This window comes from Schistocerca gregaria, chromosome 1, assembly GCF_023897955.1.
Source record: "Schistocerca gregaria isolate iqSchGreg1 chromosome 1, iqSchGreg1.2, whole genome shotgun sequence".
Classification (NCBI taxonomy): domain Eukaryota; kingdom Metazoa; phylum Arthropoda; class Insecta; order Orthoptera; family Acrididae; genus Schistocerca; species Schistocerca gregaria.
The window spans coordinates 822,649,615-822,674,208 of record NC_064920.1 but is presented as its reverse complement, the minus strand read 5'-3'; the positions used below and the strand labels follow the sequence as shown (position 1 = coordinate 822,674,208).

The 24,594-nt window shown below is 38.2% G+C and overlaps 1 protein-coding gene across 1 annotated transcript in view; it reads left to right on the top strand.

Annotated features, from left to right (window-relative positions):
• Positions 1 to 14,725, top strand: part of LOC126271351 (RING-type E3 ubiquitin-protein ligase PPIL2) — a 72,980-nt gene extending 58,255 nt beyond the window's left edge. The window contains exons 8-11 of the mRNA XM_049974145.1: positions 3,610 to 3,761; positions 3,973 to 4,162; positions 7,534 to 7,670; positions 14,342 to 14,725. Coding sequence (XP_049830102.1) covers positions 3,610 to 3,761; positions 3,973 to 4,162; positions 7,534 to 7,670; positions 14,342 to 14,426 — 564 coding nt within the window. The 3' untranslated portion in view covers positions 14,427 to 14,725. The remainder of the gene's footprint in view (positions 1 to 3,609; positions 3,762 to 3,972; positions 4,163 to 7,533; positions 7,671 to 14,341) is intronic.
• The last annotated feature ends 9,869 nt before the right edge of the window (positions 14,726 to 24,594 follow it).

Sequence of the window (24,594 nt, the reverse complement as noted above, 5' to 3'; positions counted from 1 at the left end):
TTTAAATTCAGAAATATTTACTTCGTCATCTTTGGTGAAGGAGTTTCAGAAAATCATGTTTAATAACTCTGCGCTTTAGTGGCACTGTCATCAGTGACTTCACCGTTGTTATCACGCAGTGAAGGTATTGATTGCATCTTGCCACTGGTGTGCTTTATGTATGACCAGAATTTCTTTGGGTTTTCTTCCAGATTTTGAGAGTTTTGTTGAGGAAATTATTGAAAGCATCTCACATTGAAGTAAGCGCTATATTTAGAACTTCTGCAAAACTTTGCCAGTCTTGGGGATTTTGCGTTGTTTTAAATTTGGCATGCTTTTTTCGTTGTTTCTGCAACATCAATCTGACCCATTTTGTGTAACATGGGGGATGAGTCCCATCACTTATTAATTTATGTGGTACATATCTCTCAATTGCTGTTGATACTATCTCTTTGAAATCATTCCACAACTTTTCTACACTTACATGATCAGATCGGAAAGAATGGAGACTGTCTCTTAAAAAGGCATTAAGATCATTTTTATCGGCATTTTTAAACAGATATTTTTTAGTTTCTTTTTGATGGTTGTAGGAATGTCCTAAGTGACTACATTACACTGAAACTGCAGCTGTACTACTGTTATGTGTGTATAAGGTGACATGGAGGAGGGGGAAAGGAAGTGAGTAAACTGGTGCTTGGGGGGGGGGGGGGGGGGGGGGGGAGGCAGCATGCACACAGAACAGGAGCGTGTGAGTGAGACAGGGTCTGGTGGAGATTGAGTAAAGCAGGATGATACACTATAATTAGAATCTTTTCCAACACTGTTAACCATATGTCCATCTGATGTGTCTCAAAAAGCATAGTATCTGTTTTAATTGAAGGGCTGTCACACTGGTACAATTCACATAACTCCACTTTTTCAAAGTATGATACCTTTCTCTCCTCGTGTGCCAAGTTGCAGTATAGCAAATGAGACTGGCTCTGTCTAATTGATTTTCTAATTGAGAAAAATGTCCCTTGTAAATTTGCCACTATTCTTTCATTTAATAATTAACTGATTCTACCATTTTCAAACCCTTCTAATATTTAAAAATTATAAACATATGAGACATAATTGCTGGCCATTGCTGAGTTTCAGGAAGTGAAATATTTAGTGGTGCTAATAGAAGATAGAAGTACTTGACACTATAGAAGTTTTTGGAACTAGTAGTTCATTCCTCAGAAAGGAGAGAGCAATGGGCTGGAAGTGTTAAAAAAGAAGGGCAAGTCACTCAAACCTCACGGTGTGACAGACCCACTTGTTTTGTGGATGAGAAAACGCTATGTAATAATATACACTCCTGGAAATTGAAATAAGAACACCGTGAATTCATTGTCCCAGGAAGGGGAAACTTTATTGACACATTCCTGGGGTCAGATACATCACATGATCACACTGACAGAACCACAGGCATATAGACACAGGCAACAGAGCATGCACAATGTCGGCACTAGTACAGTGTATATCCACCTTTCGCAGCAATGCAGGCTGCTATTCTCCCATGGAGACGATCGTAGAGATGCTAGATGTAGTCCTGTGGAACGGCTTGCCATGCCATTTCCACCTGGCGCCTCAGTTGGACCAGCGTTCGTGCTGGATGTGCAGACCGCGTGAGACAACGCTTCATCCAGTCCCAAACATGCTCAATGGGGGACAGATCCGGAGATCTTGCTGGCCAGGGTAGTTGACTTACACCTTCTAGAGCACATTGGGTGGCATGGGATACATGCGGACGTGCATTGTCCTGTTGGAACAGCAAGTTCCCTTGCCGGTCTAGGAATGGTAGAACGATGGGTTCGATGACGGTTTGGATGTACCGTGCACTATTCAGTGTCCCCTCGACGATCACCAGAGGTGTACGGCCAGTGTAGGAGATCGCTCCCCACACCATGATGCCGGGTGTTGGCCCTGTGTGCCTCGGTCGTATGCAGTCCTGATTGTGGCGCTCACCTGCACGGCGCCAAACACGCGTACGACCATCATTGGCACAAAGGCAGAAGCGACTCTCATCGCTGAAGACGACACGTCTCCATTCGTCCCTCCATTCACGCCTGTTGCGACACGACTGGAGGCGGGCTGCACGATGTTGGGGCGTGAGCGGAAGACGGCCTAACGGTGTGCGGGACCGTAGCCCAGCTTCATGGAGACGGTTGCGAATGGTCCTCGCCGATACCCCAGGAGCAACAGTGTCCCTAATTTGCTGGGAAGTGGCGGTGCGGTCCCCTACGGCACTGCGTAGGATCCTACGGTCTTGGCGTGCATCCGTGCGTCGCTGCGGTCCGGTCCCAGGTCGACGGGCACGTGCACCTTCCACCGACCACTGGCGACAACATCGATGTACTGTGGAGACCTCACGCCCCACGTGTTGAGCAATTTGGCGGTACGTCCACCCGGCCTCCCGCATGCCCACTATAAGCCCTCGCTCAAAGTTCGTCAACTGCACATACGGTTCACGTCCACGCTGTTGTGGCATGCTACCAGTGTTAAAGACTACGATGGAGCTCCGTATGCCACGGAAAACTGGCTGACACTGACGGCGGCGGTGCACAAATGCTGCGCAGCTAGCGCCATTCGACGGCCAACACCGCGGTTCCTGGTGTGTCCGCTGTGCCGTGCGTGTGATCATTGCTTGTACAGCCCTCTCGCAGTGTCCGGAGCAAGTATGGAGGGTCTGACACACCGGTGTCAATGTGTTCTTTTTTCCATTTCCAGGAGTGTATTATTTGATTTCTTTCTTGCCATACTTCTCAGTTAGAATTTTGCATTTGGTCTTAAGTAATTTTGTATGTTAATTTGCAACACACTGAAAAATTTGCTCAATCAGTATTTAGTTCCATCATTACCTTTCCCAACTTTTACTTTCTGTTCTCATAATTCATAGATGTATTCTCGTAACTCATTAGTATTTTCCAATATTACTTATTCTAATTTCTTTGCTCAGTAAGGGCTCCAAACCATTTTAAAATATTCATTTTCATGATAACCACTTTTAATACTCTCCTTATGATTAAATGTATAAAATGAGCAACTGAGCAATATTACAGAAACATATTAACAAGCCTCTTGAATTCACCCAAAAAGACTGAACTTTGCAATGTTTTATGAAGTCAAATTAACATGTCATGTCCTGAAACATTATAGTTGCTTCTAAAACAATATTTGTGATATTCTATCTACACTGAAAATCTGTTTTCGTTTTTCCTACCCAATCACGCAGATATGTTGCTGAATGTGTTTTGTCAGGTTCAGTACATGGAAGTCACAGTTAAAGTTGGAGCAGCTACTAAAACCCCTTGGCTGCTGAGTATTTAACTCAAGACTTAGTTGCACTCACTTTGGCATATGTTTGTGTGTCTCCTCTCCTCAGAATGTGTTTCCTGGTGACATCTTTTGCCCCTACACATCTTTCTACCCCAAAGGTTTTCACACACTATAAAGTCCATTGGGAACCTAAACTTTAAGAAATGCCACTTGTTAAGAGTTTTTTTTTCTTTTCTTTCTGTTGTTGTTTCAGTATGTGATAAATATTTTAATTAAGCGATTGAATAACAGTACATGTCACAGTCGTATTTATGATCATGTTCTTTTTAGATACAAGGAGGTGACCCAACAGCAACTGGCCAAGGTGGTGAATCTATTTGGGGAAAGCCATTTGAAGATCATTTTAAACCAAATCTCCAGCATACTGGTAGAGGAATACTGTCAATGGCAAACTCAGGCCCAAACACAAATGGATCACAGTTGTAAGCACAAGTTTTACACAGAGTATTTGCAGTAAACCATTAAAACTATTAATCCCCACACTAACAATAGACTGAAATGACAGAATGTGAAACAGGAAGGATTAGTATCACTTGCGACTTAAGGATCACTTAAGAGTTAAGAAACATATGTAAATTAAATTTTTGTTGCATTATTAAAAAATTTAAATTACATGTATACTTTGTTTTACAGTTTTATCACATACCGTTCTTGCCGGCACTTAGATGGTAAGCATAGTGTCTTTGGCAGAGTTGTTGGTGGACTTGATACTTTGACTGCTATGGAACGCATTGAAACGGATAACAAAGACAGACCAATTGAAGATATTATCATTCAAAAGGCACAAGTATTTGTTGACCCTTATCAAGAAGCAGACGAACAGGTATATTACTGTAAAAGAAGTAATAGTATTCTGGTTTCACAAGTATTTGCTTTAGCTTGCTTAGTTTGTAAATGTTTATTTAGGTTTACCAAAGATGTTAAACCATAGTATTCAAAACAGTGGAAAGTCCAGGATGGAATATCAACAATATTATGAGGAGGATAGATTCAAATCATAATAAAGATGACACGTTGAGTTGCAGACAGGTACTAAGAAAAAATTGTTACATGGTGGAGAAGTCAGAGATAGTGGTCGTGTGTGTGTGTGTGTTGTGTTGTGTTGTGTTGTGTTGTGTTGTGTTGTGTTCTCCTTTCTTAAGAAGGCTTGGCTGAAAGCTGATTATGTAACAGTGTTTTTGCTGTACCTGTCTGCAACTCAGTGTGTCATCCTTATTGTGGATAACAATCTATACTTCTCATAATATTAATAAATCTTTGTGTTGAATACTTTTATTTTTACACTGTACTGAAAATGCAAACAGTGGAATAAATGAGGACTGTATTGTGTAGGCATTGATTTGTACATTAGCGTGTAAAATTAACTGGAACATGATAACTCAGTTTAGGAACTCACATTTTTATTCATAACACTCAGGTACTCAGCTACAGTGTCTCATTGTAGTGGATAAATTAACAAGGGCCTCTTCAAAAGGAAGGGAGTAACAGTGGTATGGAGGAGGGATGGCAATGTCAGTGAGAAGGATTATGGCACTAGCAAGAGATCAGCCTGGTGGAGGCCGATGTAGAAGTGTGTTGTACAAAGTGATGTAAGAGCTGATGGGGATACAGAATAGAGTAAAGAGAGAGAATGACAACTGAAAACACCACGTGGAAGTGGTTCATAGACTCTTAGCATAATGAAATGAGTCAGAATGAGAATGGCAGGATGAATCAGTGAGGAGTCAAATATTGATGAGTGAGAGGACAGCAAAGGAAGGGGAAGAAGGATGGAGCTGTTTGTAGAAAGAGAACTATCAGAGATTGATGTCAGTGGGATTGTGGGGCCAAAGGGTGTATTGGAGGAATACTTCCCACAGAAAAATTTAGATTAACTGGTTTTGAGAGATGTAAAGGAGAGGTGGGTAACATTTTGTATGAGTTGTAATGCACAAGTTGAAGTTGACCACATCATTTTCAACAACATGCTGATTCTCTTCCGGAAGTGCAGCATAACTTCCAAAGTCTGCTGATATCCTTAGTGATGTCACAGAATTTTTCAGCTAAATATTTTTCCTTCCTCACCTTTACCACCAATGCACATCAACATTCTGCCTTCATAAAAATCATGCATTACAGGCCATGGGCCTAAGTGCATGGTCATTGTCATGAAGATATTTGTGAACTGTTCTTTTATCCTTTAGAATCTCACTGCAGTAAATTTGCTTGCTACTGCCAATTCTGATTGGTTGTAACTAAGAGAACAACCTCTTCCCTGTATTTGAATGTGTCCTGTCACTTGATAGGAAGTCCAGACTCAAAAATTTGTTTTGGGACACCCCAATGGTGTTCACTGCCTCATGCCAGCACTGAACACCAACCATTCCTGGAGTTACAACAACTAATCCATGTCCCACTTACAAACACAGACATATGTAGGTAAACTGGCCTTTCCCATTTTCTGTAATAATGCTGAAAACTTGTACTCTAGACTCACACAGACACACATAGTTATTCCTAGGATACACACCCTGAATCATCCAATAAACTGGTTTTAGTGAGTGTGGCAAGACAATATATGTTATGCTGCAGAACTGTTCATTCCGACACAGCAGTAACAACACACTTTTGAAATCCATTAAAAAAAACCTCATCTGTTTTGAATGGCTTATTCCAGAGTCATTGAGTGAAATGGTACAGTGGTTAAAATTTGGACTGTGCGTTTGGAAGGATAAGAGCTAAAATCGTGCAAGACCATCTAAATTTGGGTTTTTTATGGTTTCCCAAAACTACTACTTATGAAAGGACAGCATGGTTCTTATAAAAAGACATAGCTGAACTTGTGCTCAGTCTCTAATGACCTCATCATCAATAGAACAGTAAACCCTAACTTGACCTGATTAAGTAATCAACTAATTCATCTCTCATGTTTTGTTTTTATTGCCTAGTACATAGTAAGTTTCATGTAAGTTCACGAAAGAAGCAATCATCAGGGATGTTAATGAAACACCGTTATACTGACTGGCTTTTTTCCCCTTGTTAACAAAATATCGTATTTTGCTGTATTTCACAAATGGAAATGACGGCTACACTGGGCACAATGCAAAGGAAAGACTGTGATTGAAGTTACAGAAAGAACCATTTCCTTTCTCATTCACATATGAAACAAGAAGTAGCTATTTTATGCTAATATATATTTATGAGTTTACAAACTTTCAGGGATGATGGAAAAGGGTAACTATACCAGTATGAGGTAATGGAACACGGTCCAGAAACAACAAGTTGAAAGTTATAACAGAATACCATTCAGGTACCTCTGACAGTGAATCTCTTTTACTGGAAGCTCTTTGCTCTCCATATTTTGGGAGAAGGTAGTATGGACCAAAACAAGGAGGAAAAAAAAATTCCAGTAACATGGGCCCTAAATTGCATCCCTTAAGAGCTATGAATCTTTGCAACTGCGAAATGCATCTCTTCTACTGAACTAGTGTTCATAGCTTTTAAGGTATGCATTTTAGAGCCCGTGTTCAGTAGACAATTTTTTCTTGTTTTGGTTCATACTACCTCCTGCAAAAATACAGAAAGCAAAGAGCTTGCAGTAGAAGAGGTCAGCTGTTAGAGGTATCAAAACAATTTTCAACTCAGTCGTTTCCAGACCAGAGTCCCTTACCTCAAACTGATATATTTAAAAAAAAATGATACATTTACCCTCCTCTGTCACCTCTGAAAGTTTGTAACATAATTATGGAATCATCCTTATTTTTTCTCTCTCTGAAATATAGGAGGGAAGCAGAAACTATGATACACAAGTGCTAGAAGGGGTGTGTCTCATCAGAGTTTATCCTTTAAGTAAGATTGTCCTCACTCTGTAGGTTGGTGTGAGCATCACAGTACTGTACTTGGTATGATCCTACAGGAGAAGCCTGCCTTTTATATCTTTTATGAGGTGCCCAAACTGATCGGCCCTTTTAAAGATTCAGCAGCAACTGTTAGAGCTTGTCAATATAGTTTTGTAATAAACCCAGGCTTTGGTCAACACCGAAGAAGAGAGGAATTGTATTCTATGACTAGCCTTGACCTAGAAATGGATTCAGCTTCTCAGTTTCTATCTGCTGGGCCAAATTTGGTCATACCAAACTTTGCACGCTGACTGTATAATATTTATCCTAAACTCAAAATTGGTTTAAAACATTGAGAATGTTTTTGTTCTTTCAGCTGATTGCTGAGAGAGAAGAAGAAGCCAGAAAGGCAGAAGCTGCAGCTAAAGAGCTGAAGAAAAAATCAGCAGGTGGGAATCTTAAAGTCTTCAGAGAAGGTGTTGGTAAATATATCAACATGGAAGAAATTTCAAAGTAAGTAATACTTTTCGGTAAGAGTATTACTTATTGTACATTATTTTAATAAAAATCAGCACACAGTTCCATAGATGAGTAGTCATAGTAGATGTAGGCTCAGTTTTTGGTGTCATTAAGGACTTTTTCCGGAATAAGAGCTCTACAAAAGGTTTCACTAAGTCTTGGGAAGGGAAGTTACGAGCTGCTTCTTGAAGGATAAATAGTACTTCCTGAATTAAAAAAAAAAAAAAAAAAAAAATTGCAGTGACAATAATAGTACCACATAATTTATTAATTGTATGCTAGACTTACAAGCAGAAATACTGAAACATTTTATTTTAGTTATTGAATACAAGTAAGCGTATCTATTTTTTGTTTAAGTTGTTGAAAACTTCACAATAAAATATCATCATGCACACCATGTATGAGTTGTAAGCGAACAGTTCCTGAAATACAGATGATGAATGAACAATAAGATTCAAAGAATGAAATTCTAAAGTTGCTACAAAAGGACATAGAGGCATTAAAAACTGAAATATTGGCTGCAAGGAAAGAAAATGATAGATTAATACAAGAAAAGCAGTCCTGCATGTGTGAAATCCACCATACGGAATTAAGTGAAACAGAATCCTGTGTTTGTGAAAAATCTCAGCCAAAAAACAAAACATACAGAATCTATCCACTGGAATATCGGTAAACAAATGGAAAACAGTGAACTGAAAATAGTAAATTTATTGTTGTTGGCAATTCCACACTGAAAAATGTTACCGTGTCAGACTCTGAAATCTGTGTCCGTCCTGGACTTTGATCGCAACAGATCAGTAGACATTTTCAAAACATCTTGAGGTTAGAATAAAGTGGAAATGAAAAAAGGACAAATTCCATTCGGAACAGCAGAGAGGAAGAAATAATCAGTGAAAACTCAAAGCTTGATTGACTCAGCCAAAACTGTTTTTACAAGTTCAAGAATTGTTGTTAGTGGGATTTTGCACAAAAGCTCGGTAAGTGATTTGTATATAAACAGTGGAATTAGGGAACATTGCAACAAGCTGGGTGTGATCTTCATTAATTCAAATAAATGTTTAAGCGATGAATGTCTGGGAAAGGATGAGCTACACTTAAATAGGTTAGTTTCAACGACTTTAAGCAAAAGCTCACAGATGTCTGCAGAATCACCAAAAGCAAGGGAAACTGATAATTTCTGAAGGGGGTGATAAATCAAAAGTGGCTTTTGAAAATAAAAACTGTAAATATAATGGAACTATGATGCTCTTCAAATCATAAATAAGCCCAAAAACTCTGTTCTGATGTATTTGAATATAAGAGGTTTAACAGAAGAACGTCCAAATCTCAGTTACTCTAAAATTGATGACTTGCAAGTTATACTTTCAGAATTTGTAAACATGAAGGTAGCATAGAATGAAATTTTCATTCTGCAGCAGAGTGTGCACTGATTTTGAAACTTCCTGTCAGATTAAAACTGTGTGCCAGACCGAGACTCGAACTCGGGACCTTTGCCTTTCGCAGGCAAGCGCTCTACCAACTGAGCTACCCAAGCAAGACTCACGACCTGTCCTCGCAATTTTACTTCCGCCAGTTCGCAGGAGAACTTCTGTGAAGTTTGGAAGGTAGGAGACGAGGTACTGGCGGAAGAAAAATTGTGAGAACGGGTCATGAATCACGCTTGGGTAGCTTAGTTGGTAGAGAGCTTGCCCGCAAAAAGCAAAGGTCCCAAGTTCAAGTCTTGGTCTGGCACATAGTTTTAATCTGCCAGGAAGTTTCATAAGGGTAGTATGCTTAAATGAACACTGGTTTACAAAAGAATGCATAGAGGTTTTAAATAAAATTAAAAGTTTTAAGTTTACCAGCAGGTATTATAAAAACAACATATCTCGTGGAGGCTCCTGTATTTCAGTTGCCCAAATGAAAAATATATTTTTGAAAGTTGTTGTGTAGAGCTATATGATCTGAATACTCTGATAATATCAGTTTACAAAATTCCTGTAAGTTCAGTCAATAAAATTTTTGTAGACAAATTTCACTCTATTTTAGAAAAACGTAAGAAAGAAAGCATGTAAAAGATTGTGATCGCAACAGATTGCAAATTTATATACATTAGTTGAACGCGGTGACACAGTAACATTTTGTGATTTAATCCTGAAATCTGGGTTTAACTTAAACTTTACTGTGTGCACTATACAAAAAATTCCAATCAGCAACCTGCATAGATAATACTTTTCCAAATTACCAGTTTCATGATACAAGGAAGTTTTCCCTAGCTCTTCAGATATCTGATCACTCTGCTTTGTTTATAGAGCTCCCAGAAACATAGAAACTAAAGTATGAATTGTATGTGAGAAGGAATTTTAATAAAGAAAATTTAGAATTTTTTGTGATAAGTGTCTGCAGACAGGCTTAATTGAGAGACACTTACTGGCCAAAAACTTTAATAAGTGTCCTTTAATTGTGCCTGTCTGCAATTTAATGTGTCTTGTTTATGGTAAGTAGGAATCTGTCTTTTCCTACATTGTTGATATTTCTACCTGGAGTTTCTGTTGTTCAGAAGTAAAGAGTAAATTAAATTGGTTTACACCAGGAGTAAGAGTTCCTAGTGCAAGAAAAAAAAAGACAGCTGCATAACAAGCCTAAAGTAAATAGAAACCCTGATTTTGTAATTTATCCTAGACATTACAAGGCTGTCTTTAAGAGAGTTGTATTTGCAACAAAGAAACTGGCAACAAAGTATTTTTATAATCAGATAAAAAAATAAAACAAAGGCATTCTGCTCTCTTGTGAAGCCAGAAATGGGAATAAATGTTACAAGTTAAGAAATTTAACAGATAACAATTAGTTACGATATTATTGTAAACCCTGTTCATTTGTCAAATTCCTTCAATTAATTCTTTGTAAATGTAACAAAGTCTGATGTAAATATGACAGCCCATAATGACAACATGAATTCAGGCACATAGAACCCAACCCCTTTGAACAAGGGTGTCTCCCAAATGTGCTAAAATATGCTGAGATAAAGCTACTGTTTGGAAAGGGATCCCCAGAAAGTATGGGGAACTATCTGCCTTTATCTCTTGTCCCCGTCTTTTCTAAAATAGTGGAAAAACTTGTGGCAAAACAACTTGAAAATAACATTATATCTAAAAATCAGCTTGGCACAATAAACACCATCAGAGAATGCACAGAAAACATAAGCACCTTTTTGGACCAGGGCAAAAAGATTTCAGGAATATTGTGTGATCTAACAAAAGCCTTCAATTCAGCGAACCACTCATTACTACTTTACAAACTTAGAACTACAGGAACAAAGATACTGCATTAACGTGGTTCAATTCTTATCTGACACAAAGGAAACAAAGAGTTATTTTAACATTGAATTCATTCAACGACTACTCTGAATGGAAAACAATTTTCCAAAAGGTCCCGCAGGATTCAATGCTGAGTTGATTCCTGCTCTTGTCATATGTCAATGATTTACCATTAGATATCGATGCTCATTCAGTCATGATAGAAAACAACACTATTGAAAGAATTCCATATAGATTACAAAATATTCTACAAAAACTTGAATCCTGATTCCATAAAAATTGACTAAAACTGAAGTCACAAAGACCCAGATAATGCAGTTTTCTCTAAATCTGCAGCAATGGGCCTGTAAGCATAGCTAATAATAATCAGTTGGTGACACAAAAAAAAAGGGGGGGGGGGGTCGTGAAGTTCTTGGGCCTAGACATTCACAAAAGTCTTAACTGGAAGACACATATATACCTCGTGGCAAATTAAATTCTCTAGCTTTTGCAATGTTTATTTTATCTGGTGTCACTCATGGACACAAGGATAGTTACTTCAGTTTGGTTATTCAGTCTAGGATAATTGTCTGGGGAAATTCTACAAACAGCACAACGCTATTAATTCTTCAGAAGAAAATCATTAGGAATGTGTGCTGCCCATAAAAATGAGTTATGTTGCCCATTATTTAAGAAATTGAAAATACTAACTATTCCTTCATTGTAAACATTTCAAATTTTGATTTTTATATACAATAACCAATGTGAACTTAAAAAGTATTGCTTCAATCATAGCTATGGTACTCATCATAAGGAGAACTTTGAACTTCCCTCACATCACTTAAAAGCTTTATGCTCAGACACCACTGTGCATGGGGCTAAAAATATATAACAAACTACAGTGTAGGATCATATTACACATGGACCTTGGCTCATTGAAAAGATTACTCCATAACATTTTAGCAGAAAAGTGTGACTACACTGTTGAAGAATTCATAGAAGACAGTTTTGCAGTCTGAACAATAGGAAGCAAGGACTCTTAATTGTAAATTGTTAATATGTAACAAATATTTTAGTGTTATATGTACTCTTATTATATGCACTTGCATAATTGTTAATATATTATTTATAACTTTCTAAAACCGTGTATAAAAAGATATTTTGTAAATCATTATATTCATTTCAAACTTGATGTGTCTCCTGTACAGCAGATCTAATGATCTGGCACTGTACATAATGAGACTGTTCAGTTTGTCCACATAAATTGAACATAACTGTTGGTGTTCTTTTTCTCCATTGCAAAATTGTCATGGTTAATGTTAGAGAATAATTTTTCATTTAACAATGGGGAAAAATGTATTGACATGCATTTTATTCTCATTTTAAGGTGAAGCACATATATTTAGTTGTTCATTCAACTTTAATAACAAAGGAAAATTCATTTGAGAAAGAATGGCTGGAGTCCTTCAGTGGTAAAATTCTTAGTACTGTTGATAAACACGCATAAAAATATAGGAAACTATCGTAACGTTCAGAACTATTCATTGATTCTCAAGAAAGAAAGAAGAATAGGGTGATTAGAATTGGAAGGGACCCACCTCGTGTGAAAACAAGGAGACACCAAGATGAAAGGGGAAGTGTTGAGAGAATAACAGGTCAGAGACAGTAAATTGGTAAGCATTGTTCCAGCTTCAGTCCAGAGATTATGATGATGATGATGAGAGTGTCAGTGAAAAGTGAATGTGAATAAAGAGGAACAGAAATGAAATTAGTAATGTGATTAAAAACTTAGAGGTAAAGTAGACGGGGAAATTGAGAAGGTGACAACGAAGATGGAAAAGTAAAAAGCAATAAAAAATATTTAAATAAGACATAATAAACAAAAAATCAAGAGAAAAGAGAGGGAAGGAGAATTGTATGTTAATGGACATTGAGTCCAGGAGAATGTCATGATGTGAGAATATTATAAAGGTTGAGTTTCCATCTCCAGCAGATAGGAGAATCCAAATATCCCGAGTGGTGTGCCAGGCAGTCAGCTCATTTGGCTCATATTGTAGTTTGTATTTCAGCAACTGAATACTGAGGTCCCAGAGCAAGGCAGTTCTTTTATGTCCATTCATGCTCTCCACTAATTTGTTGGTTGTCAGTAAACAGTATTTTTGTGTGCATAAATGTCCAACGAGAACACAGGAAAAAGAGGTGGTAACTTGGTGAAAAAAAAGCAAAGACCTGTAATACAAGTGATTTGTTGGCGTAAAAAACCAAGTACTTGAAATAACAGCATTTAAGAAGTGAAAGTAAAGGATGGAAAAAATTGGAGCACTACATCAGTGTATCTTGAAAATCATTACATTGTGCATGATGAAATGGTTATCTGTGGTAGAAGTCAGAGATCCAGATATTAAAAAAATTATTCTGATTTCTGATCATGACAAATCTAGTATAAAAATTCAGTTTTTATTGGAAAAATTAATAAGTTTTTCCTCATACATGATGAGTGGACATTGCTGAGGAAAAAAAGCAACATCACTAGTTGATGACTTTCATTATATGAGGGAATATGAAATGGATTTTCGAGTGTCGTAGCGCTTCTGTCTGATTAGGAACAGATCATACATTATTTGATTTGGCCTCAAATTTTTCAAAAAGGATGCTTGTGGCCAAAACCATATTACTTTTGATTGATCCCCAACTAATATGCCAAAACTTGTGGAAATCAATGGGTTGTACTGTCTGACCTTCCCTTTTAAGTGCAAACTGCTTGACCTAGATTGTACTCAGTATTGCACTCTATATACAACTTAATTCCAATAAAAATAGTAATGTAATATTTTAACAAAATTTAAAATTACATATTGTTCATTTGACTATATTATGAAAAGAATAGATTGCTACTCACCATATAGTGGAGATACTGAGTCGCAGTCGCAGGCAGGCAAAACAAAAAGAGTGCTAAACAAGTAAGCTTTCAGCCAATAGGTCTTTTCCTGCATTAGACACATATACGTACAAATTTACGCAAAAGCAACTCATACACTCAAGACCTCTGTCTCTGTCAGCCAAGGCCAGCCTTGGCCTGTATGTATGAGGTGTGTTTGTGGAATATGTGTGTGTGTACATATGTTATCTAATTCAGAAGAAGGCCTTTTAGCCAAAAGCAGTCTTTTTGTTTTGCCTGTCTGTGGCTTAGCATCTCCAGTATATGGTGAATAGCAATCTATCCTTTTTATAATATCATTATTCCATTCTGGATCCTCCTTTTGTTGTCTGTACTTCTTTTCCTAGCAATAGGATATTAAACTCTCACAAAAAAGACATTTCTTCTACCTGTTTACTGATTAATGTAACTGTGATAACCCTCAAATTTTCCATTTTTAAATTTTTTCAAAGGAATGATGCTGCAGAAAACTCTGGGGGTCCTCCAAAGAAGAAAAAAAACATTGGTTATAGTTTTGGTGACTTCAGCAGTTGGTGATCCAGCAGTTGGGATTTATCCATTATGATATGGGCACAATGGATTAAAGCAGTAATGGCTTGAAGACAGGTGGATCATTTGTACAGTGTGCACCAAAGCTCACTCTGAGAGATGGGTCCAACACTCTTTGTAACGACAATTTATGAACAAAAATGTTTTAAATGTTTTGACATCAAACAACAGAGGTGTTCTGTTTTCCCCTGTATTTTTCATGCTCTTTTTTTACAATCATATGATTTGTGTAAAATATTTATTTTCTGTTTATGTGTAAATAAAAGTGAAATGTTACTTGTTTTGAATGTGTGTAGCTAATTCTCAGTAAAGTAATGAACTGTAGGCATTAGTTATAATCCTACACATAGAAATAAATATGACATGGATACTGGAACTGTAATAGACTCAGCAGAAAGCAAAACACACAATTGGCATTCATTCATGAAAAGTAGAACAACAAAGGCAATACTGGCACTAATATATTTCAGAGAAGGGGAAGGAGAGGGACAGAAAGGAATGTGATAGAACCCAGGTAATGAAGAGAGAGTGGAAAGAAAGTGGTGTTGCTGTTTGAGATATATAAAGAGAAAGAAACATAAGGGAAATAAGACAGGAGCATTAGCTTTACTGTTTGACAGAGGGAACTGGCTATGTGTGTTCATTATTGTGAAATGGAAGAGATTAAGTGCTGCAGTTTTCTCTTAGATGCAGCAGATAACTGAGTTGCATACAGAGTGCACATAACTTGTTCCAGATGTGATTGCAGTAGCAGAGGAGGAACTGTGAATTTTGTTGTTTTGTGGATGGTCACAGCCAGGTTATTAGGTAAGTCAGACCCTATGATGACATTGCACATATTTGGCCTCAATGAGAGACACTGGGGTTCATTCACAATTAGGAAGGGCTCAGGTAGACATAACACATGGTAGCTGCATAACTAGTCTGGTTGCAACTATCCTAATACAATTATAAAACAGTGACATGACCGAATACACAGACGTTGCATATGTAACACGCACAAGCATCCATGGTTAGTTCTAACCATCTAGTGTTTTCACTACTTTCATTTCAATAGTGGAAGTTTGGCAGGATGGGGGATTGCACAAATGTATGTTTCATATCTTGTGCAAATATGATTCAACACTTCTCGAGGATGTAGAGGCAAGCAGAAGTCTTCCTGCATATTTCTTTACAACCATTCGTAAAATGTGGCTTCTTCTGTAAGCTACATTTTCTGTTTTGTCATGAAACCATTGTGAGCACTTATTCTTATGAAAAATTAATTTTTTTTGCTATGAGCTTGCTAATTCATTGTGCCTAATGCTACCTTGATACAGGAGTGAGAATGCTTGCAGTACTAAAGAATGAAGGGTCCGATTTTTTTTACCTAGAAATTTGTCGTTTCACTGTAGCAACTTGCGATTTGCTCGAACAATTCATTGGCAGTCATCAGACAGTGACCTAAAAACATGTTCTTACACTCCTCTGGTAGGTAAAAATGGCAACATTCCAGTGTAGCCTCACAAAAAGATTACATGAAGAAAAGTTTTAAGCTGTAGAAAGAACAAATGCAGACATATGGTTTGAGCTGGGTTCTACTGTTTTGTCACATCTTGTACATGGAATTTTCCAGGTGAAGGTATGGTCTCACACTTCTAGTAAATTTTCTCTCCACTACTACTGAATTAATTATTTTTGATAAAACAACAAAAAAACAAGGAAACTGTTAAAGGGTGAAAAATAGGTGCGTATGAAAACACCTCAAAAACAGTCCTTAGTAATGAAAGCAGTCCTACTGCTTTTTGATCTCGGGCGGTGTTCTGATCATGTAACCAACCACATCGTCTTATGACCCTACAAGAATTAAATGGTATTAACTGATTGATGTGTTTTATTTATTTATCCAGGGACTATCTTACAAAGATATAAGTTTTGTTATCATAATACAATTTAAACAAATAGCTCAAAATATACATACACAGAGTATACGTTTTCATGAAGACAGGACAGTCAGTTGGCTGTGGTGCTGTTGATGAAGTGAACTCCATCCTTACAACTATAAGGTCAGTATCTTTAATAGCTGCACTGCCTTGTTCGGTTGATCTCTACACAATGTTCTTTGATTTTCACACAATTTGGTGCATATAACTTATCCTATAAAACATAGTTTTTCTCTGCATCGCTGCAAACACTAACGATATCCACTGGTGACAGCTGGACCACAGACACCTTGCATCAAGTCCAGTCTGTCTGGAAAACTTTACTCAAAGCCTTGTAAGCATGCAACTATGCTGCACACACATTTTGATGTCCTCTTCTGAGCCCACCTGAAAAACTGAATCAGCATATCCCCAAGATGAGTGAGATGTAGAGCTCAAAAGAATAACACTAAATTTCTATCATACGCTCTTGATCTTGGCACATGATTTCCTTGTAAAACCGTTAGATGGTGATCATGTGTTGTAATGGGACAGCATGTTGTAGTAATCCTCTTTCATTATTAACCACTGCACCATTTCAGACACTCTGGTTACAATTCTGTACATTAACTTTCACTGTGTCTTAGCTGCTATGGAAGTATTTCATCCCAGTGGAAACACTTGCGAACATCTAAATTTTCCATCATGTTCAAGTGCTGCCAACTGTTGGGCATCTGTATGAAAATATCAGCAAGTCAGTGTATCAAAGATCAGCAGACCACGGCCACCAGAGTACATGGATGTGGTTGATTTGCTACATTGCACTGTACAACTGAATATTGTTGTTATTATTATTATTATTATTATTATTATTATTATTATTTTGTATCGTAGTTACTGAATGATCATTTCCCTATTTATTATAATAGAGGCTATTTCATAATTAGTTATTTTAGTCGATAAAATGGAGCCAAGTGTAGAAAGTATGCTTTGAAAATGGGTACATACTTTTGTATAAATCTTGCATCTAAAATCATTATAAAAAAAAAAAAAACACATAAGAGCATTATCACATAAAGAAAAAATTTTCTTCCTTGAGAAAAAATATGGGACTGAAAGGGTGAAGTAATATTTAATCATGTAGTATGATTTACTTTGAAGATGTTTTTGCTGTATTTTTAACCAGATGTATTTGAAGTAAAAATATTATGAAAAGGAAAGTTGCTACTCACCAAATAACAGAGATGCTGTCACAGAGAGGCACAACAAAATTACTGTCACAAATATAGCTTTCAGCCAGTAAGGCCTTCATCAGCAATAGACTACACACACACACACACACACACACACACACACACACACACACACACACACACTCTCTCTCTCTCTCTGCAGTTTCAGTCAACTGAAACCACACAGCGAGCAGCAGCATTGGTGCATGATAAGAGTGGTGTCTGGGTGAGGGTGCGGAGGAGACTGGGGTGGCAGACAGTGAAATGCTGCAGGTTAGATGGAGGGCAGGGGAGAGGTGGGGAGGCGGAAGGGGGGAGCGGGAATAGCGGAAAAGGAGAGAAGTAAAAAGACTGGGTGTGATGGTGGAATGACAGCTGTGTAGTGCTAGAATGGCAACAAGGAAGGGGGCTGGATGGGTTTGGACAGTGACTAATGAAGGTTGAGGCCAGGAGGGTTACAGGAACATAGCATGTATTGCAGGGATTCCCACCTGCAGAATTCAGAAAAGCTGGTGTTGGTGGGAAGGATCCAAATGGTACAGGCTGTGAAGCAGTCAATGAAATGAAGGATGTCATGTTTGGCAGTGTGCGCAGCAACAGCGTGATCCACAGTTTGTTGGAGGCCATTCATGCAGTCAGACAGCTTGTTGGTTGTCATGCCCACATAAAATGCAGCACAGTGGTTGCAGCTTAGCTTGTAGATTACATGACTGCTTGCAGAAGTAGCCCTGCCTTTGGTGGAATAGGTGACGTATGTAACCAGACTTGAGTAGGAGGTGGTGGGAGGATGTACGGGACAGGTCTTGCATCTAGGTCTATTACAGGGGCATGAGCCATAAGGTAAGGGGTTGGAAGTAAGGATGGATGAGTATATTGTGTAGGTTCGGTGGACGGCAGAATACCACTGTGGGAGGGGTGGAAAGTATAGTGAGCAGACATTTCTCATTTCAGGGCACGAGAGGTAGTCTAAACCCTGGCAGAGAATGTAATTCAGTTGCTTCCGTCCTGGGTGGTACTGAATTACAAGGGATATGCTGCTTTGTGGCGACGGTGTGACTTGGGGAGGTGGTGGGAGACTGCAAAGATAAGGCATGGGAGATTTGTTTTTGTATTTGAAGTAACCGTTTTCATTTCCATGGGCAATTTAGTATACAGTTTCACCCCCTGAAAGATAATCCAGTTTTGACTTTTTTTAGTTTGTTTTTCCTTGGTAAATGTAAGTCCAAATTGGCTCCTGTTCCATGATTATGTATAGAATTTTTAGTGAAATACTTCCTAATGTTTTCCTGATTTGTACAAAAGATTTGTAGATGTACTCACTTGGTGCAGTAAGTTTACTTTGTTTTTTAAACAGCTCTTTACAGTGAACATGACATACGCAGTCATTTCTGCAGTTTAAAAATTGTGTCAGTGTTTTGTGCCATCAGTCCCAAGAAAAGAATCATTAGCTAAGAATTGAGTGTACATAGAAATAGTGTGTCACCACAGCAGATTTGCTTTTACAAACTGATGATAGAATCGTAAGAACATAAGATGCTGACATCATTCTTTTCGTCAGTGTATTTGGTGTTTTTTTCTATATTAATTGACAATCCATATTTATACCTAAAAACTTTTTGTCTCATAAGACTCTATAGATTTATCGTCTATGCTTAATGTGACTTAGTTGTTTTCCCTAGTTACACTGAAGTAAGTACTATTCGTTTTTATGTTAAATGATAATTTAATACATGCTGCACAATCATAAACAGCTTTAATGGTTTAATTGCTTTCTGTAACTAGGGTGCGTCTGTTATCGGAATAGAGAATGTTTTCTCCATGTCTACTACTATATGGGAAGTATATATTAAAAGCAAAGATTCCAAGACTTACCAAGCGGGAAAGCGCCGGTAGATAGGCACAATGAATAAAACACACACACACACACACACACAGAATTTCGAGCTTTCGCAACCGGCGGCTGCTTCGTCAGGAAAGAGGGAAGGAAAAGGAAAGATGAAAGGATTTGGGTTTTAAGGGAGAGGGTAAGGAGTCATTCCAATCCCGGGAGCGGAAAGACTTACCTTAGGGGGAAAAAAGGATAGGTATATACTCGCACTCGCGCGCGCTCGCACACACACACACACACACACACACACACACACACCCATGTGTGTGTGTGTGTGTGTGTGTGTGTGTGTGTGTGTGTGTGTGTGTGTGTGTGTGTGTGTGTGTGGCGCGCGCGCGCGCGCGAGTATATACCTATCCTTTTTTCCCCCTAAGGTAAGTCTTTCCGCTCCCGGGATTGGAATGACTCCTTACCCTCTCCCTTAAAACCCACATCCTTTCATCTTTCCTTTTCCTTCCCTCTTTTCTGAGGAAGCAGCCGCCGGTTGCGAAAGCTCGAAATTCTGTGTGTGTGTTTGTGTGTTTTATTCATTGTGCGTATCTACTGGCACTTTCCCACTTGGTAAGTCTTGGAATCTTTGTTTTTAATATATTTTTCCCATGTGGAAGTTTCTTTCTATTTTATTTACTATATGGGAAGTCATTGATATACAGTATATTAAGAACAGAACTAGACCAAATATGAGTTGGCTCAAACTCTTTGTCTTTACAAATGTCTGCTTGTGTCTGTGTATGTGCAGATGGATATGTGTGTGTGCACGCGCGAGTGTATACCTGTCCTTCTTTCCCCCTAAGGTAAGTCTTTCTGCTCCTGGGATTGGAATGACTCCTTACCCTCTCCCTTAGAACCCACATCCTTTCGTCTTTCCCTCTCCTTCCCTCTTTCCTGATGAAGCAACCGTTGGTTGCGAAAGCTTGAATTTTGTGTGTATGTTTGTGTGTCTATCAACCTTCCAGCGCTTTTGTTTGGTAAGTCACATCATCTTTGTTTTTAGATATATCTTTCCCACGCTGAATGTTTCCCCCTATTATATTCAGAAGAATATATTCATTCATACAAATATTACAAGAAGACAATGAGAGATAAAAGTTGTGGATTTGTTGAACTGAAGTCGTAACATATACTTTCACGGTATTTGAATTCAGAATAGCAAAGCCTAGAATTGGAGTCTGGTATGACATTGCACAGATCGTAATTGATAAATAGGACAGTACATGGATATGTTGCGTACTTCTAAAACTGAACTGTACGTTTGATGGAAAACTATATAAATAAAATGATCCACATGTCTAAAATTGTGTACATTATCTCTTTTTACAAAGTGTCTTTATTACTGGGGGTTAGGATAAAGCTAGTTAGGTGTATGACGAATCAGGTAGTGGGTCTGGAGTCTGAAGGACATTGGGAAAGATAGTATTCAATTGCGATAAGACCATAGGCATGAGGGATGTTGTTGAATAGGGAGGTGGCATGGAGTAGGGATCCTGGAGGTAAAGGGGTGGGGGTAGTGGAGAGTCGGTGAAGGAAGTGGTTGGTGTCTTTGACGTGGGAGGCCTGTCTGCAACTTGATGTGTTTTCTTCACGATAAGTAGCAATCTGTCTCTTCCTACATTGTTGATATTCCTACTTGGAGTTTCCACTGTTTAATCACAATCCAATGCCTTTACAAGGCAATCACGTGTCAACTAAGGAACAAAGATAGGATGGCAATATCAATAGTGCATGACAGTAATTTTGTGTTATTCTCTTGAGCTCAATGTCTTGCTCATCTTAGGAGTATGTTGACTCAGTTTTTCAGGCGGACTGAGGGGAGGACTTCAAGATGTGCTTGGAAATAGCTGCATGTTTATGAAGCCCTGAGTCAGTTTTCCAGACAGATTGGACTTGATTCAAGGGGCATAGCAACATGTTTGGGGTCCAGGAGTCACCAGGGATAGATACCCTTACTGTGTGCAGTGATGAAGTGCAAAACTATGTTTTACAGTATAAGTTAACTGTGTACATCAGAGAACATTGTATAATAGTAATGAACCGAATGAGGCAGTGCAGTTGTTAAGACACTGACCTCATATTCGGGAGGATGTAGATTGGTCCATCCAGCTATTCTGATATAGGTTTTCCATGGTTCTCTTATATATTTCAGGCAATGCCAAGATAGATTGCTCCTTCATCAAGGCCATGGCCAATCACCTTTCCTATCATTGTATAATGTATAAAATAGAAAAACTTCCACATGGGAAAAATATATTAAAAACAAAGATTCCATGACTTACCAAGCGGGAAAGCGCCGGTAAATAGTCACAACGAATAAAACACACACACAGAATTTCGAGCTTTCGCAACAGGCGGCTGCTTCGTCAGGAAAGAGTTCCTGACGAAGCAGCCACCTGTTGCGAAAGCTCGAAATTCTGTGTGTGTGTTTTATTCATTGTGCCTATCTACCGGCGCTTTCCCGCTTGGTAAGTCTTGGAATCTTTGTTTTTAGTGTGTGTGTGTATTTTGTGGTATTTATTTTCATATTATTATGACAAATCCTATATCATTATGCAATGATCCTTGGATAAATAAACGAAGCAAATCAGCTAATATTGATGACTTCATTTAAATCTGCAGTGAATTTCTCTTTGCTTTCACGTTAGAAAGATGCTACGAAAGTAATGAGAGCTTCACTGCTAATTTAAATGTAGGCAAAGCCTCACAGACAGACAAAAACTAAATGAAGCCAGAATTAGCGTAAGAAGAGCCATGCATAAGGCATTCAACGAACTTGAAAGTAAAATTCTGTATACTGACTTGACAGAAAATCCAAAGAAGTTTTGGTCTTATTTTAAATCAGTAAATGGTCCAAACACTTTGACCATAATGGCACTGAAACAGAAACTGACGCAGAAAAGGCCAAAATCCTAAAACTGTTCCACAGAATAGGAACACACTGTGATTCTCCTTTAAATCATTGCATAAATAACAAACGACTGATATTGAAATAAGTAACTTTGGAACAGAAAATCAACTGAAGCCATTAACAGAGGAAAGGCCACTGGATCTGAAGAGATACCAACACGAACTATACAAAAGAACTTGCACCTGTTCTTGCAACAGTGTACTGTAGGTCTCTGGAGAAACGAAGAGTTCCTCATGATTGGAAAAAGGTACGTCATTCCCACTTACAAAAAGGGTCACTGAATGGATGGACAAAACTATAGGCCTCTATCTGTGATGTTGGTCCACTGTAGAATTCGGAAACAGGTTTAATGCTCATGTATTATGACGTTCCTGGAGACTGAGTATCTCTTCTGTAGAAATCAACATGAGTTCCGAAAGCAATGATTTGTAAAACCCAACTTGTTCTGTTCATCCACAAGATCCAGAAAGGAGTAGATATAAACACCTAAGTTGCCATGTTCCTCAACTTCCAGAAGGCATTCAATACTGTTTGGCACACTGCCGCCTAGTGAACAAAATATGTACATACAAAATATCAGGTGAATTGTATGGCTGGACTGAAGAGTTTCTAGAAAACATAACATGGCATCTCATTCTCCACAAAGAGAAATCATCAGGTGTAAAAGGTCACTTTTGGGCATAGCCCAAGGTAGTATTATAGAACCATTACTTTTCATAATAAATATAAAAGACCTAATAGACAATGTTTGAAGTTCCATGAGGCTTTTTGCACGACACTGTTATATGCATAGAGGATATGCTGAGTCGCGATATGCACAACAAAAAGATTCACACAATTATAGCTTTCGGCCATTAAGGCCTTTGTCAACACACACACACACACACACACACACACACACACACACACCAGGTGTGTGTGTGTGTGTGTGTGTGTGTGTGTACTGCTGACAAAGGTTTTAATGGCTGAAAGCTATAACTGTGTTACTCTTTTTTGTTGTGGCTCTATGGTGAGTAGCAACTTTCCTTCTCTGGTATTGTTACATTCAATCCTGGATTTTCCATTGTTTGGTTGTTGTATACATAGAAGTCTCATTGCTAGAAAATTGCAACAAAATTCAGGAAGGCCTGCAGAGGATCCATGATGTTTGGTGCAGAGGATGGCAGTTGACACTCCATGTAAACAAATGTAACATAGTATGTATACATAAACTGATATACCCATTGCTGTATGATTATATGGTTACAGAATGATGACTGGAAGTGGTTACTTTGCTAAAATACAGCTAGGGCAGATGCCAGAAAGATTCATTGGAAAGATCCTCAAGAAACATGATCCATCAACAAAGGAGGTACCTTACAAAACCCTTGTTCGACCAATACTTGAATACTGCTTATCAGTCTGGGACCTGTAACAGTCTGGAATCCAAATCACAGATTGAGAGAGGAAATAGAAAAGATCCAAAGAAGAGCAGTGCATTTCATTACAGGTCCATTTGGTAAAAGCAAGAGTGTCAGATTAGATTAAATCATGGAGATGCTCAGCCAACTCCAGTGGCAGACAATATAAGAACAGTGTTCTGCAACATGGTGTGCTTCACTGTTGAAAAAGTCCCAAGACCATACATTCCTAGAAGAGTAAATCAGTACATTGCTTCCTCCTAGTCACATCTCTCAAAAAGACAATGAAGATGAAATCAGAAATTAGGCTCATCAGCAATCATTCTTACCACGAACCAGTCACGATTGGAACAGCTTGCAGAACGTAGCTGTAAATGATGGAAGAAATACTAATAATAATCCAAACAATAAAAATTAGATGAGGCTGAAAGCAAGACAAAACAAACCAATGAACTTGAAGCAGAAATACACTGTATGCACTAAAGGAGATTACCTGTTAGTTTCAATAAAAATTTTGCAAATGTGTGTCCGCATCATATTTGATGAACTACCAATGTACCACCTATTGTTACAAGCTGCTTTCATCAGTGTGACTATTCCTTATTAAGCAGCATAAAGTCATATTGGCAGATTCCACCATGTTCGCTGATGACAACCAATAAAAATTAATACCGTGTATTCTTGACAGTAAGGATCTTACATCCCTTCCTCTTAATCCTATCACCCAATCACAATATAGCATGCCAGGAAGCCCAGCCATTTTCAGATAATATGTAGCAACTTATTCTGAGCTCAAATGTATTGAGGTATTTCAAACAAAATCATTTCCTCCA